Below are 15754 nucleotides of genomic sequence, written 5' to 3'. Positions count from 1 at the left end.
CTGGGACCTAGGCATTCATTCTAATGGGTGTTACAGCCACAGCTTTGTATGCCTTATTCTCTGTGTTACTGGGATTTGCGTAATAAATGTACTGTCTGTAGAATGTAGCACTCTAGCCAAAGTCTTTTTCTCCCCCTTTCTGGGTTTATATTCTGATACAGATGTCATTATAAGTTAATTAAAGGCAGTTGAGCAGTTTCCCAATTAATCCATCCTATTTGCTGCAGGCTGGTATTTACCCGGAAAGGTATACTACGAGTAGAAGGTTTCTTGAACCCACAACAAAGTGACCCTGATGCCATGAGCCTATGGATTCCTTCTTCTGCCCCTGCAGAGGGAATTGATCTGGAAACTTCTAAATATATCCTGGCCAATGTTGGGGACCAGTTTTGCCAGCTTGTTATGTCAGAGAAGGAGGCAATGATGATGGTAGAGCCACATCGTAAGTTGGGCTTTTGTCATGTTTTTTTTCCCACCCTTTCTGTATAATGCATGTACAATACAGCAGAATATAATTGAAAATGTCATATAATTTCTTGTTGAAATGCTTTTCCTGCTCTTCCAAAGAGAAGGGATATTCACCTCTTGGGGTGTAACTGAGGGACCAGCATTTGAGACTTTCTTTTGGATCAGTGCACCATTACCACCAAGAAAGCTAATGATAACTTTCCCAGACATTAAATTATTTTTTCAGTAACTAAATACAGAAATCAGCTGGCTCATGCTACTAAGAAAATAGAAATAAGCCAGAGCACCCACCACACTGACAGAAACAGATTTTCTGGTTGATTCCTATCCTTTTATGATCCGGGGACATCATGTAAAAGCTCAGCGTTTTCTAGGGAGGGAGCAGTACTTAATTCAGCCCGCAAGGACTTCACTGAGCAACTAGTTGCTAGCTTTCCACTTCAGGGGGGGGAAGGGTTTAGGGGAAAAAACAAAACAAAAAGATAGCCAGTTTAGCTTATCACATGGATAACTGACTATCTGCTTTTTTCCCCTTTAGTTTCTCTAGTTTCCTTAGTACACAGGCCACGAGAGCACCTTCTTTGGCAAATATGTTGGTTTAGAATCTGAATAGTTGACAGAGATCTGATTAGTGAAACTAAATACACATTCTTTATGGTTTTATATATTGATGTCACTTGTTCATAAAACTAGCAGAAGATTTGTAACTTTGCTGTAAGTTCCATTAGTGCTCCAATAAATTCAGTTATTACAGAGCACTGTAAGGTGCTGCATTTACTTGTAGTGTGCATTTTTGATTCCTGACCTTACCAATTCTTAGAAATGGGAATTTTAATAGTGTCACTGGACTAGCAATTCAAAGAATGGGGCTATGAATGTCAAAAGCATGTGTTTCTATACTCTGCCTTCAGGTCATGTTGCTGTTAATTTTTCAGTGTTGCTGAGATATTCTCAGATTAGGTGAGAGAAATGCAAAATGTCAAAGCAATAATTCGTAGTGTGTCTTCTCTCTATAGAGAAGGTGGCATGGAAGCGAGCAGTACGTGGTGTGAGGGAGATGTGTGATGTATGTGAGACAACACTCTTCAATATTCATTGGGTTTGTCGGAAGTGTGGTTTTGGGGTCTGTCTGGACTGTTACCGGCTGAGGAAGAACCGTCCACGTAGTGGTGAGTACTGGACATTTTTCCTCCAGTGTAATCTTTGGAACTGACTGTAGTCAGGGAATAGTTTCTGGAAAGTTGCAGAAGGTTTTGTGGGAGAGTTACTGAGTATCAGCTTGGAAGGCTGCATGGAGCTTGTCTTGCATCAGCAAGCACGGAGTGTCTACTGAGACAGTTGATTGTATAGTTCTTTTCCTCAGAAAGTATAGAACAAAAGTCAAGTAATATCTTAACAGCTCAGAAGTGTTGTAAACAGACGCTACAGAAAACTGCTGCCTTTAACAAAGAGTTAGACTGGAAGGTGATGTTTTGTTTGTTTTGTTGTGGGTTTTTTGGAGGGTTTTTTTTGTTGTTGTATTTTTTTTTGTTCTGTGACACACCAGAATTCAGGAAGGAGTTCAGTAAATTCAATTTTAAGAAATAGAAGCATGAGAAAGTAGATACCTGGCTGAGTTTTTTTGTGTACTTTACTGTATTGAGACCACATTGGTGGCATGGATGCAAACAAATGGCAATCTCAGTATAGTTAATTAGTGACAGTTACATTATTAGGTGGAGCAGATGTATAAAATACTGGATATTAATAAGTTTGAATATTGCTGTCTATTTATTATGATAACTTAGAAAAGCATAATGAGAACAAAAGTATCAAAAGTAACAAAAACCAAAAAGTACCAAGTAACAAAAGTATTTTAAAACTTGAGGTTAGAAGCCAAGATTCTTAATAGTATTAGGTGATTGAAAATAAGCTGCTAGAGATGACTGAAGGAAAATTACTGTGGCAGCTATATATAGTCTGAAGAGGCAGGAGTTGCTGTATACCCAGTCCTAATGGTCTGTATTTATATTTTATTTCTGAGATCACCAGGTTCATTTCCCTCACTTTAAAGAATCTAAATAAACAATATTAATGCACAAATATTCTATATTGTAAAGTTTTAATACAAAATCTTTTTCTTTTCTTTATGCCAGAGACAGAGGAGATTGGTGATGAAGAAGTTTTCTCATGGCTGAAGTGTGCAAAGGGTCAGTCTCATGAACCAGAGAATCTCATGCCAACACAGATCATCCCTGGTACAGGTAATCCTTGAAACATGAAAGGAAAAATAGCAAATTTTGTGTTAGTTCTGAGCAAGCAAGTGGAAAAAATACAAACATAGGTGATGTAGCTGTTACCTTTTCTAACATGAATGTAGAGGACACTTCCACTTGCTACAGCAGAAGGGTTGAAGGGAAGGTAACCCAAGTGAGACCAAGCTTTAGATTTGAAGTGCACATCCTTCTAGCATTAGCTGTGAATTGTTGTGCTCAGCTGTTTTTAAGTTTTATTTTAAGTAAATTTGTTTTACTAGCAAGAAAGAGTTTTTTGGAGATGGTTTGGGGTTTTTTTCTTCTCTGGTGATGGGGAAGGGAACTAAATGGTCCATGGTGACCATTTTCTTGACTGTTTACATAACTGGTCCTAAATTTCATAGAATCATAGCATGGTTTGGGTTTGTAGGGACATTTAAAGATGAACTAGTGCAAGCCCCATGCCATAGGCAGGGACCACCTTCCACTAGACCAGGTTGCTGCAAACCCCGTTCAACCTGGCCTTGAACACTTGAAGGAATGGGGCAAGCACAGCTTCTCTGGACAATCTATGCCAGTGCCTCACCACCCTCACAGGGAGTAATTTTTTCCTAATATTCAGTCTAAACATACTGTCTTTCAGTTTAAAACCATTACTCCATATCCTGTCCCTAGAGGTCCTGGTAAAAAGTCTCTCTCTGTGCTTATCATCCTCCCCCCTGATGTATTGAAAAGCCACAACAAGGTCTCCACAGAGCCTTCTCTTCTCCAGGCCAAACTGCATCAACGGTGTCAGCCTTTCTTCATAGGAGAGGAGTTGCAGCCCTCTCCTAATTTTCATGGCCTCACCTGAACGTGCTTGAACAGGACCATGTCTGTCATGTACTGGGCACCCCAGAGTTGAATGCTGAACTCTGGGTGCAGAGGTGGGGTGGGGTAGAGGGGAAGAATCATCTCTCAGCCTGCTGGCCATGCTTCTTTTTATGTAGCCCAGGCTGCAGGATGGCTTTCTGGACTGCAAGTGCAGTTTACTGACTCATGTCTAGTTTTCCATCTATATCTTCCATGTATCCAAGTCCTTTCCTGCAGGGCTGCTCTCAATCCATTCACTCCCCCACTCTGTACTGATATTGGGAGTTGTCCCAAACCAGGTGTGGCACCTTGCACTTGGACTTGCTGCATTTAATGAGGCTTGGGTGGGCCCATTCCTTAGGCTTGTCAAGGTCATGCTGGGTGTCAGTCCCTTCCCTCTAGAATCATCTCCACAGCTCAGCTTGGTGTCATCCACAAGTTTGTTGAGGTCATGCTCAATCCCACTGTCAGTGTCATTGATGAAGACACAAAATAGTATTGGTCCTAGTAAGGACCTTTGAGGGACGCCTGTTCCCCATTGGGCACAGAGACTTTGACTGTAACTCTTTTGGATGTGATCATCCAGCCACTTCCTTACCCACTGAGTAGTTTATTCATTAAATTGTGTAACTCCAATTTAGTGAAAAGAATTTTGTGGGGTACTATATTGAGTGCCTTACAGAAGTGTAGGTAGATTACAGCTGTTCATCTTCTGTTGTTTAATGATGCAGTCACTCCACTGAAGAAAGCCACTGCATTAGTCAAGTGTGATTTGCCCTTGGTGAAGCTGTGCTGGCTGTCTCCAATCTACTCTGACTTCCATGTGTTTTGACATGTCTTCCAGGAGAATCTGCTACATGATCTTACCTGGGTACTGTGGTGAGGCTGACAGATCAATAATTCTCAGGGTCCTTGTTTTGACCCGTTTTAAAAATGGGCTTAATGTTTCCCCTGTCCCCAGTCCCTGGGAACTTCATCGGACTGCCAGGACTCTCCAAGTATGATGGAGAGTGACTTGGCAACTACATCAGCCCAATCCCTCATGACCCTGGGATGCATTGGAGATGAGAAGGCTGAGGGGTGACCCCATCACAATCTACAGCTTCCTCAAGGGGGTCAGCAGAGGAGGAGGTGCTGATCTCCTCTCTCTGGTGACCAGGAGTAGGTAGGACACAAGGAAATGGAATGAAGCTGCATCAGGGGAGGTTCAGACTGCTTCACTGAGAGAGGGTGAAGGTTGGGGACTGGAGCACGCTTTCCAGGGAAGTAGTCAGGGCACCAAGCCTGTCAGGTTTAAGGAGTATCTGAATGATGCTCTTAGTGATGTGGTTTAGTGTTAGGTGATCCTCGGAGGAGCAGGAAGTTGTTCTCGGTGATCCTCATCCTGCTTGAGATTCTCTATTGTTCTTCAACAAGAGGAGGAACATTATTCCCCCAGTTTCTGCTTTGAGGTTCAGGGACTTGAGGGAGGTGGGAAGAGGGAATACAACTGAAAACTGATGGGAAAAAGAAAAATGTGGAGTACATCAGCTTCCTCTGTGTCAGCTGTTAGTTGCTCAGAAATCTTATGTACTGCAGATGGTGTGTGTTGTATACATTTTCTTTAATCTTCCTTTTCTGGCCAGGGTAACTGTTGAAACCCTTATTACTTTCTGCATCCCTTGTAATATGCATTTTCATCTGTGCCTTAGGTTTCCTGATGCCATCTCTGCACATCTGGGCAGCATCCAGGATTATGTGTCTCTGGTTCTACTGCCTCTGCATTTCATTCTTAGATTTTAGTTTGATCAGGAGGTCCTTCTTGACCCATGTTCTTCCTCTGCCTTCCTTATTTGATTTTTTCACATGGGGGAATTGAGAGCACTCACACTGCAACAAAAATATCCTTAAAGAGCTCCAAGCTCAGATCTGTTCCTTTGTCCCTGAGGGCAGTTTCCCAGAGTGTCCCGTACACTAATTCCTTAAGCAAGTGAAATTCTGTTCTCCTAAAATTCAGTGTCCTGACTACTCTTGATCTGGCCCATGTCCCTCAAGGTTGTAATTCCACCAGGGCCTGATCACTGCAGCCCAGGGTGCCACCAGTCTTGATGTATCTGATTAGTTCTTTTATGTTGGTATATGACAGGTCTGGTAATGCTTCTATTGTGGTCAGTCTCTCTATATCATGGATTAAATTATCCTCAAAGCACTCCAGAATTGTCCTTGATTGCTTGCAGCTTGCTATGTTGCCTTTCCAGCAGATGTCAAGCTGACTGAATTTCCCTAATCATCATGTGAGCATGATGCTTCCTGTAGCTGAAGTAAGAACACGTTGTCAACAGGCTCCCTTTGGGTGGTTGGACTGGAGTAAAACCCAGCAGTGAGGTTTTCTTTTTTGGCTTGGTCCCTCGTTTTTACCCATAAGTTCTCGACCTGTTCATCACTGTTTTTCAAAGCTTTGTGTGGTCAATATGTTGTTTTATGTGGAGAGCACCTCCCCACAGTGCACCAGTTCTACAATTCATTCTGTCACATTTCAGTGAGAAAGATTAGATTGTCATTTTCGAGTTGCACAATGACTTCTGGCTCCTCCTGATATGGGAAACATATATGCTTATGAAAATTCAGAATTTTAGAAGCTTATAAAGTGCTTAAACAGGTGGAGGGAAGCAGAAATATAGCTTATTTTAAAAGTAGAACCAACTTCTAACAGAACACATAGGAATTAAGTTGCTACGTAAAGGACATAAAGATAAGATGTATGTTGTGAAAAACCAGTAAAGGAACACTTAGGTATTGTGAAAACCTGATAAAGCAGAACTTGTGGTTTAAGAAGACAGCAGGATCCAGGCTCCTGGTTTTGGCCGGGGCAAACTGACCTGGGAGAAAGCCAAGCATCCACTGTGCCTGCCCAGAGATGGTAGTCAGCCATTGAACACTGAGGAAGACATCTTTACTTCATCACAAAGACCTCTGCCCGCAACCACCAGGAGGCATGGCACCACCAAAGACTAATTATAATATGAAGTGCAAGAAGGAGAATGGGTGGGGAATGGGTGGGCAGGGAGGTGTGAGCTTATGGGATCAATGTATGTTTAAGCCTGTAATCTGTCTCAACCAGGTATGCATGTATGGTGGAGAGTCCTCCATGCATCTCTCCAGCTGGAATAAAGCGTACCACTTTACAATTTTAGTTATAAAGTCTTTATTCCGTAATACAACCCTGCTCATCACCCAAGCTGCATACATTAGTATGAAGACGCCCTCCAGTTGTGCTATCAACCCTACCTGTCTTTACAGGAACATGCCGAAATTCCTTTGAGTTATTTCACAGGTTGTTCCTGTTGCTTCCTAATATGTCAGTAGTCCCTGGCTCTTGTCTATTGCTCAAATCTGCATTTCCTTTCCCCACTAAATGTAATTTTAAAATTGTCCATACAAGTCTGGTCAATTTGTTGGCAGAGGCTCTCTTGCTCTGCTTGGCCAGGTGAATCCCATCTGCTCCCAAGAGTCCTGATTTCTCAGATGCAGATTCATGGTCACAGAAGGCAAAACTGTTGCGTATGGCACCAGCCATGCAGCCAGGTATTCACCTGGTCAATTCATTACATCTGTCAGTGTACCAGGAGGTGAGCACCTGTGCTCCAGATCCTTTCAGCATTGCTTCAAGGGTTATATAGCTTCTTGTAGTGGTTCAAAGTCACCACATTGCAGTATCGTTGGACTCTACATCGAATAGTAGAAGTAGATTTGCCAGGATTGACAGTCTCTGTTACATATGGAAGGTAGCGTTATCACCATTTGTCACACTGTACTGTTCAGGGACAATGTCTTGTTATGACCTTAAAGATACTTTGCAATAATACTAAAAAAAAACACCCCTTTGAAGATGTAGTTTTAAAAAAATCTTTTTTTAGATTTCTTTGTATGTGATATTAAAGACCTAACTTTATTTACAGCGCTTTACAATATTGGGGACATGGTTCATGCAGCACGAGGCAAATGGGGTATTAAAGCCAATTGTCCATGTATTAACAGACAGAACAAATCGGTATTGAGACCGGCTGTCACTAATGGAATATCACAGGTATGTAATCAGAAGCTGCGATTACTTTATTTGACATTTACCTGTTTAAGATCTATTAAGATGTTAGATCTTTTAAGCTAATCTATTGTGAAACAGGAGTTTTACTTTCTTCATATGTATTTGAGTATTTTAGTTTAGCAAAAGTTTTCTGGGTCATTTTTTGGGGACATGAGCAGCATCTGTTATCTACCAAGTGGTTATTTGGGCTAATACTCTTATGTAGAAATTGGGTAGGAAGCCAATCATATTGATGCTGTATTTTAAAACAAACCACTATGAGTAGCTTGCAACATGTGCTTTTATTTTCTTGTGGTTCCTGAAGGAATCTAGAGCAGTTCTGTAACTATTGACACAAAAAATCCTCCTGTAATGAAAAAAACAGAAACAAAGAAAAGGAAAAAAATCAAAAATATTTAGGGTATGTTAAAAGGTAACTAAAAGATAACATGGTAAGAATTCACATCACAGTGCAGAGGTGAATACACATAGATAAGAAGCTCCTGTATTCTGCTGCTACCTAAACATAAATTAATTTTACTGTATGTTTATAGCAAATGGAAAAAGAAAAACAACAGACAAAACCAAATGCATAGGATATCGAAAATGTCTTCCAAGTTGAATTCTTCCCTTTTATTCAACATTTAGCAGTTTATTTTTTTGTTTTAGCTTCCAACTGTAAATCCTAGTGCATCAGTCTCTGGAAATGAGAATACCTTTTCCACTGGAGCAGGGACAGCAGGAGTGGGGCAAGTAGAAATGGACACTGTACCAAAATCTGAAGCAACTGATAGTAGAATAGAAGAATCTGCAAAAACAGAGACATTATCAACCAATAACACTGGGGAAGTAAAGACTAACAGACCACTTTGTCCAGAAACAGCTCCATCATCAGCTTTACACTGGCTTGCAGATCTAGCAACGCAAAAAGCAAAAGAGGAAACAAAAGGTGAGCAGAAGAAATGCCCTGTGGGGTTGGAGTGAAAAGATAAATGATAGCATACTGTTTGATTGCTATACTTTGTCAGAGTGTCTAGTCCTAAATAGAAAAGAAAAAGATAAGTTTTCTTCCTTTGCCTCTTGGAACCAGTTTTGTTCTATAGGCTTAGAAAAATGTAAAGCTGGAAAGATGATACACTGCAGACAATACTGTCTTGTCACTCACAGTTTATTTCTGTGCCAGTTTGTATATTTATTTTCTCAGAAGCTGATACCTTGATGTAAAATGATAGCAATTAATTTCACATACAGTTTTGTCACTTTATAACTGTTGAAGGAAGTGCAGCTCTTTTGTGTGCTATGTGAAGAGTGCTTTTCTAAGGAACTGAGACTAGAGTCCAGTTGGAGACTTAGATGAAAGCTTAGAGCATCTTTAATACTCAGTAGTTGGAGCGAATACACTTCCTAGATGTCAGAGGTAGCATGATTAACACAGGATTTATTCCTGTCCATATGTCTAGAAGGGACTGTTTTATTTAACTACTTTATTATTTATTTAACTACTTACTGCTTTATTTAACTACTTTTTATTTAACATGTTGATGTTAAATGTTGGTGAATCACTCGCAAGTTTTGCAGGTCTTAGTCACTGTAATATTTTGACTACCATTAAAATTTGAAATATTTAATATCAGAACATCAATTCAGAAAGTCAGGGAAATGTTTTTTAATTGAATCTATTAAGAAATTGTTTGACAAATTTGCATGTGTCAGACCTTTTGGGATCATATTTATTGTGCTATTCAAAACCTTAGCAGCATATGAAGGGCAAAATATGTGAAGTATCTAATGTCTCTGATTCTCATTGAGGTGCCTCATTCACTGTTACAGTGATAATTTACCATTACCACAAGATTCCGTTAATACCCTATTTAATGCAAGAGCAAATAATTTCAGAAAACTTTGTGATCATTTTAACTTTGCCTCTTGGGGATTTTTTTCTCTCCCCTCCCTGTAATGTTTGTATTTATCTTGCAGAATCAGGATCACTGAGATCAGTGCTTAATAAAGAATCCCATTCACCCTTTGGATTAGATTCCTTCAACTCCAGTACAAAGGTTTCCCCGCTAACCCCAAAGCTGTTTAATAGCCTCTTGTTGGGCCCAGTGACATCTAGCAACAAAGCTGAAGGCTCCAGCCTCAGAGATCTGCTACACACAGGGCCAGGAAAGCTTCCTCAGGTCCCATCAGACACAGGAATCCCCTTTCCTCCAGTCTTTTCTGCAGCTTCTACGGTAAATAATTTTGTATTCCTTCAATGATATCTGTTCTAGGGAAGAATTTTCATCTAAATGTCTTTATAGAATTCTACTGTTGAATGTTGAAACAAATGTAATACCTCACCAAAACTCACCACTCCACGGATGTGTAGAGAGCTTTCATGCGAATTTTTAGTTTTAGTTTACGACTGCTGAGGAGAGGCTATTTTTTTCAAGAGACCAAGAAAATGGTTTAAATTGTTTAGTTGATAATCAGCATCCCTACAAAAGCTCACTTTAAAATTTCACATCTTTAAAAATACTGTAAGAGCATACCACAGAAAAAAAGTCAAAAACTTTAAGAGTAAACCAGTTCTTTAAACTTGTCTATACTTGAAAGGCATTTGAGCTGGAATATACTTGGGCAGGATCAGCTGCTCCAGATCCAGCTGGATCACTACAAATCTATGGGGCCTGATGGGATTAATCTGAGAACCTTCAGAGAGCTGCAGATGTCATCGCAAAGCCTCTCTCAGTGAGTTTCATGTGGTCTTGGGAATCTGGAGAGGCCCCAGCTGACTGGAAGCTGGCAAATGTTGTCCTGATTTTCTAAAAGGGCAAAGAGCAGCACCCTGGAAACTACAGGCGTGTCAGTCTCACTTAAGTGTCCAGTGTAATAATGGAAAAGATTATTCTGGGAAGTACTGGAAAACAGCTGGGGTACAATGCAGTCGTCAGTCACTGCCAGCATGGCTTCGTGTGGGTGAAAGTCCTACTTGTTGAATGTGATTTCCTATGACAGGGCCACCTCATTCATCTAGGAAAGCCAGTAGATGTAATCTTCCTGGAAGTAAGTTTTTGATGATGTCTCTCTCAGTATCCTTCTGGACAAAACGTTCAGCAGGCAGCTGAATCACCACATTTGGACAACGTGCTCAGGCACAGGGTGGGATTCTTGGTGTGTCCTGTGCAGGGCCAGGAGTTGGACTCAGTGATCCTGATGGGTAGCTTCCAACTAAGCATATTCTGTGGTTCTGTGATTCTGTGAGTTTAAGGTGTAGTTGCTATTTCTGAATGCCTTTTCTGGAATAAGGATACTTTAATCCATTTTAGAAGAAATAACTTTGAAAAAACCTGAACAAATCAATGCTATTTGAAGTGGTTAGAAGCATTTAGTTTAAGGAGAAGGTTAGATTCTGTGGAATTTATCAACACTTAGCTCTTTTTGGTGAATACTTTCTCCAAAAGCTTAGGCAGATAGAGTAGGGAGGAAGACTAAATGGTTTGTCTCATAGTAGATTTTTTTTTCAACTCTCTGCCAAGCAGGCTGGCTGGCTGGAACCTTGATAGTAGTTCACAGTGGTTGGTTTTAGTAGAGGGAGCTGTACATGAAAATATGATGCTGCTACAGGAAAGTGAATCCAAGAATACTTCTGCCTGTCATCACTGAGTACAGGCAAAGAAACTGTGGTCACTTGTTTTAAAGCGACTTGTTCCTTCAAGGCTTGAGATAGCCTGTCCGAACTTGTATCCCTGTCCCGGCAACTTTATGCATTCTCTCACCACATGCAATCAGATCTATTGTGTAATGTGTGTTTTTGCTTTCCTGACTTCTGATCTTAATTTAGTAATTAGTAAATTATTAATTTACTAATTAGTAAATTAGTAATTTAGATTTAAAGAACTTATAGAGAGCTCTGGCCCAGCTCCTGACTTGAATGTCTCGATGCTTCATATAGAATGAACAAAACATACCTGAGAAGCAACAGTTGTGTCACTCAAATTGATAGAAGGAAGACTGCTGCTCAGGGAGACAATCATCTTGATCTTTCTAGACCATTGATAGTCTGTAGTGAAGAATAAGCATTGTCTTTAATAGTTAAGCTGCATATTATCTATCTTACAGCCTCTAGAGAGTCAGAGTAATGGTACATTTTTAAGACCATCCAAAGCAGATGATGTTACAAGCTAGTCTTATTTGGGTAAGATGGACCATAGAAAACGAATATAATTCCAGGCAGCAGTAGAGAGTGGAATCAGACTACCAGTGGGGCAGCGCCTCTTAAAGGAGCCCAGGGTCCTGGTGGACAGCAAGCTGTACCTTGGGCAGCACTGCACACCTGCAGCTGCAAAGGTAAACAGTCCTGGACTGTATCAGGAAGCATACAGCTGGAGCACATCAAGAAATGTGGTTATTTCATTCAGCCCGTGTTGGGCTACACCTGGAACACTGTTCCTAGTTTTGATTTCCCTAGGTGAAGAATGACAGTGAAATGAATGAATGTGAAAAATTGCACGGGATCCAGAGAAGAGCCATAAGGAATGATTAAAGCATTGGAGAGCTCGACACATTTGGAAAGGTTCTAGAAACTGGTTCTCTTCATCCTAGAGAAGAGAATGCGTTGGGGATCTGATCAATCTTACCATATCTAAAAGGTGGTTGTAGGGAATATGGAGGTACTCCTTTCATAAGGATGCATGGTTAACAGGGCAAGGGGCAATACCAGTTGCTTCAGGAGAAATTCTATCTGGATATAAGAAAAAAATTCTCCTTTTACATTTAAACAGTGGAATAGGCTGCCCTGAGAAGTGAATTCATCTCCTTCCCCATAAAGTTAAACTTTGGTATGACTCAGCCTAGGGGAACAAAACCTAATTTCAACAGAAGTTTACACCATATGGTCTCTAGATCTGCTAGACCTAGACTCTTCTACAATTCCATAAGTTTTTTTTTACTGAATTAATATATTCAGTAATGAACAATGTTATGTTTTAGATTGATAGCTCTATATATGATAATTTTTCATCTGTTGAACTTTGGTTTTTAAGAAGATGAGAATTTTTGGGAGGGGGGAGAGCGTGGTGTTGATTGGTTTATTATGATTTTTTTTTTCACTTTGATGAAAAGGTTTTTGCTACCAGAAATCTGTCACACACCTGACCCCTCCCACAAATGTGTGAATAAAGATCCAATAAGTGTTCATCTTCTGTTGAATATATGAAATATATTTAGTGTCCTAAGTATTTTGCTATAAATAATGCCTACAGACAGGCTTTTTATTTTTTTTAAGTTAAAAGATAATTTAAGATTGTGTTTCTAACCTGTTAGGAATTTTAAACACCCCCTGAGTTTTAAATGTCCCTTGAGGATCATGGCAATCGAAAACAGAGAGTCTGTCTACTAGTGGTTCCATTGACATATAGGAAGCACTTTCTCTTCTCTCTAGCAGTGTTTACTTAGTGTTTGCATATCCATCAGCTTATGTGTCCCAAGGTTGCATTCACTTCCTTGGTAATGGGATGAGGAAAACGGGGAAATAGAGTTGGGATATTAATGAAATTAAGAAAAATATGAACTATTTTTACTATCAAAGTAGCTGAACTTAGATCATTAAAGTTTTCTCTTTTATGTCTACATAATATTTTTCTAGGTAGCCTTTAGTCAGTTATTTTAACTTCTACCATTGTAAAACAGAGCCATAGCCATTTCTTTTCTTACTTGGATACAAGTCTGTCTCTGAGCCAGTTTGTTTCTGATGCATTTTCTCCTAGTAGCACAAGGTTGTTCGTGACTAAAGTCTGAAGGAGAGCAGATATACGTTAATACTTGTACGCTTGCAGGACAAAACTCACCTCTCGATTTATGTCTTCTAGGGGGTCAAAGGTAAAGCCAGCCTGCCAAACTTCTTGGACCATATCATTGCTTCTGTGGTGGAAAATAAGAAGACGTCTGATGCTGCAAAACGAGCTAGTAATTTAGCTGACACACAGAGAGAGGTGAAGGAAATGGTAATGGGATTAAATGTGCTGGATCCACACACTTCCCACTCTTGGCTGTGTGATGGTAGACTTCTTTGCCTTCATGATCCCAGCAACAAAAACAACTGGAAGATCTTCAGGGAATGCTGGAAGCAAGGCCAGGTGGGTGATAAGTATCCAACCCTTGCTGCTTAGAAGTGTCCAGAAATCACAGTCTTTACCTTGGTAAAAACAGTCTATTCAAACTTTGGCCAGTTTCTCCTGAGTGAATATGGTGAATGAATATTTCAACTGTAGCTTTATAAACAGGGGACACAGCAGCCCTGTTTTACTCTATGCTGTATTGACTCAAGCCCATACGCTGTTGCATATTGAGCTTTTCTCAGCTTACTCTCATGAGAGTGCTTGCTGTGACAGCCCTTTTATTTGTAGTGTACTTTGTGCTGAACCTGTTCTGCTCTACTACAGTCCAGTAGTGAATCCACTCTGATTTCCTGTGTACACCTTAGCATTTACCCCCCAATACATGCTTTATAGCCTCAGGGAATGGTTCATTCCTTCCAGCTGCAGAATGTGCAAGACCAAAAATCCTGCATGCAATAGTCTACTGAATTTTGGATGTACTTGATCTCACCCTGAGCACTACAGCCAGTGGGAACCCACTATTGTTCTGGGCTCAATAACTCATGTATGTAGCGCTCTAGTGGATTGTCTGAGGTGACATCAAGTGATTAGGCCTTCAGACAAGAGACTGTACCTTAGACCTACTCTCAGCATAGCCACTTTTTCAGATGTCAGTCTGTAGGGGTTCAGCTCAGACTTCTCGAAAGAGTCAGTAAGATCAGACTGGTCAGACAACCTGAATCTTAAAAAATAGGTGAGTGATTGCTGCTGCAAAGGAAGTGTACCCACAGAGGATGATGTCCACTGCTATTTAAACTGTATTCCTGGCACTTGGTTCTGTAGGTGCCTCTGATACAGTTACCTTCACTCACAACTCAGAATTGAGACCATTGGAGCTAGACCTTTAGGTGCTTCATCATCTTCTCTGGAGAAGTACTTGTTGTCAGCTAGTCGGTTGTTACAGTGCTAATGCACTTGGCAGTCACATTCCATACTTATTTGTGGCTGTTCACAAGATGCTGAGGTGTGGTGGAGGAGCAGGCTGCACATACCTCTTTTGGCATTCAGAGTCCATTCCTGACAGGAGTACTTTTCATTCAAGTGTAGCCTGTCCCATGGAACTGCACATTCTCTGGGTTCCCTGGTCACAAGCACAACTAGCACATTGCTGTGAGAACTGCAAACATGACTGTTGTGCCACCAGCTGCGTTCCGGTTCCTGATTCCTCTGGCCAGCTCCTAATAGTTAGGAAGATACTGTGCAGCACACCTTTGCTTGTCTGACTAGAAACTTCATTGCCAGCTTCCCAATAAGTGCAGTTGCCTTCCTGTCCTGACCTTTTTGGGGCACATAGGAATCTCCTTGTTTCTGGTTTTTTTTTATTTTACATCCTGTTGTATTTTTCTGATTTACAAGGGATTTCAGATCATTCTTTTGCAATGCTGTGGTGTCCGTCATCTGCTTTTCTTTGCAAAGAGCTTCTTAGTTTCTGGTTAGTATACTTTGATAATTTTCTCAACCCTTTCTGTCAGGAGATACTACTGTCTCTCCTAGGGGGATCCTAAATATCTTGAGAATGCCTGCAAAAATGTGCCTGTCAGTTTCTTTGACAATGAGACTGGTTAATCACCATGTGCAAGATGCTGATTGTGACGATGGAGTTCTTGACTGGTAGTGGGTCTTGAGAGACTGCTTGAGGAATCTAGAGATATGATTATGGATCTTGTGTCCGATGGTAGCTTGCAGTATGCATCGCCATCCAAGTTGGTGCACACCATGAGGCTCTGGCTACAACTGCTATACTCTTGTACTCTTTGTGATCTGCTATTTTAGGCTTTGCCCCAAGGTATGCTGTTGATGCTTTTGGGTCATTTTATCATTCAGAGGACCCCTTGAGTAGGAACAGACTGGGCAAATCGTTTGCTCATTCAGCAATCCTTGAGGTGGTGTTACAGTCACTGGAGTTTCCTGTTGAAATGTGAAAAGGAATGGAATAACCTCCCTTGTTCCTGCATAAGAGAGAGCATGTGACCCAGGCAGGTGTTACTGTTTCAGCA

The 15754-nt window shown here is 40.7% G+C and overlaps 1 protein-coding gene across 4 annotated transcripts in view; it reads left to right on the top strand.

Moving 5' to 3' along the window:
* Window positions 1-15754, top strand: part of KDM3B (lysine demethylase 3B) — a 48933-nt gene that overhangs the window by 16912 nt on the left and 16267 nt on the right. For all 4 annotated transcript variants that reach the window (XM_058848609.1, XM_058848608.1, XM_058848607.1 and 1 more), the window contains exons 10-16: window positions 228-442; window positions 1485-1637; window positions 2604-2711; window positions 7493-7620; window positions 8287-8566; window positions 9595-9851; window positions 13470-13736. In XM_058848609.1, the coding sequence (XP_058704592.1) occupies window positions 228-442; window positions 1485-1637; window positions 2604-2711; window positions 7493-7620; window positions 8287-8566; window positions 9595-9851; window positions 13470-13736 (1408 nt within the window). The remainder of the gene's footprint in view (window positions 1-227; window positions 443-1484; window positions 1638-2603; window positions 2712-7492; window positions 7621-8286; window positions 8567-9594; window positions 9852-13469; window positions 13737-15754) is intronic.

Source organism: Poecile atricapillus, chromosome 13 (genome assembly GCF_030490865.1).
Source record: "Poecile atricapillus isolate bPoeAtr1 chromosome 13, bPoeAtr1.hap1, whole genome shotgun sequence".
NCBI lineage: Eukaryota > Metazoa > Chordata > Aves > Passeriformes > Paridae > Poecile > Poecile atricapillus.
Note: the sequence above shows the minus strand (reverse complement) of the source record. Positions and strands in the feature narration are given on the sequence as shown.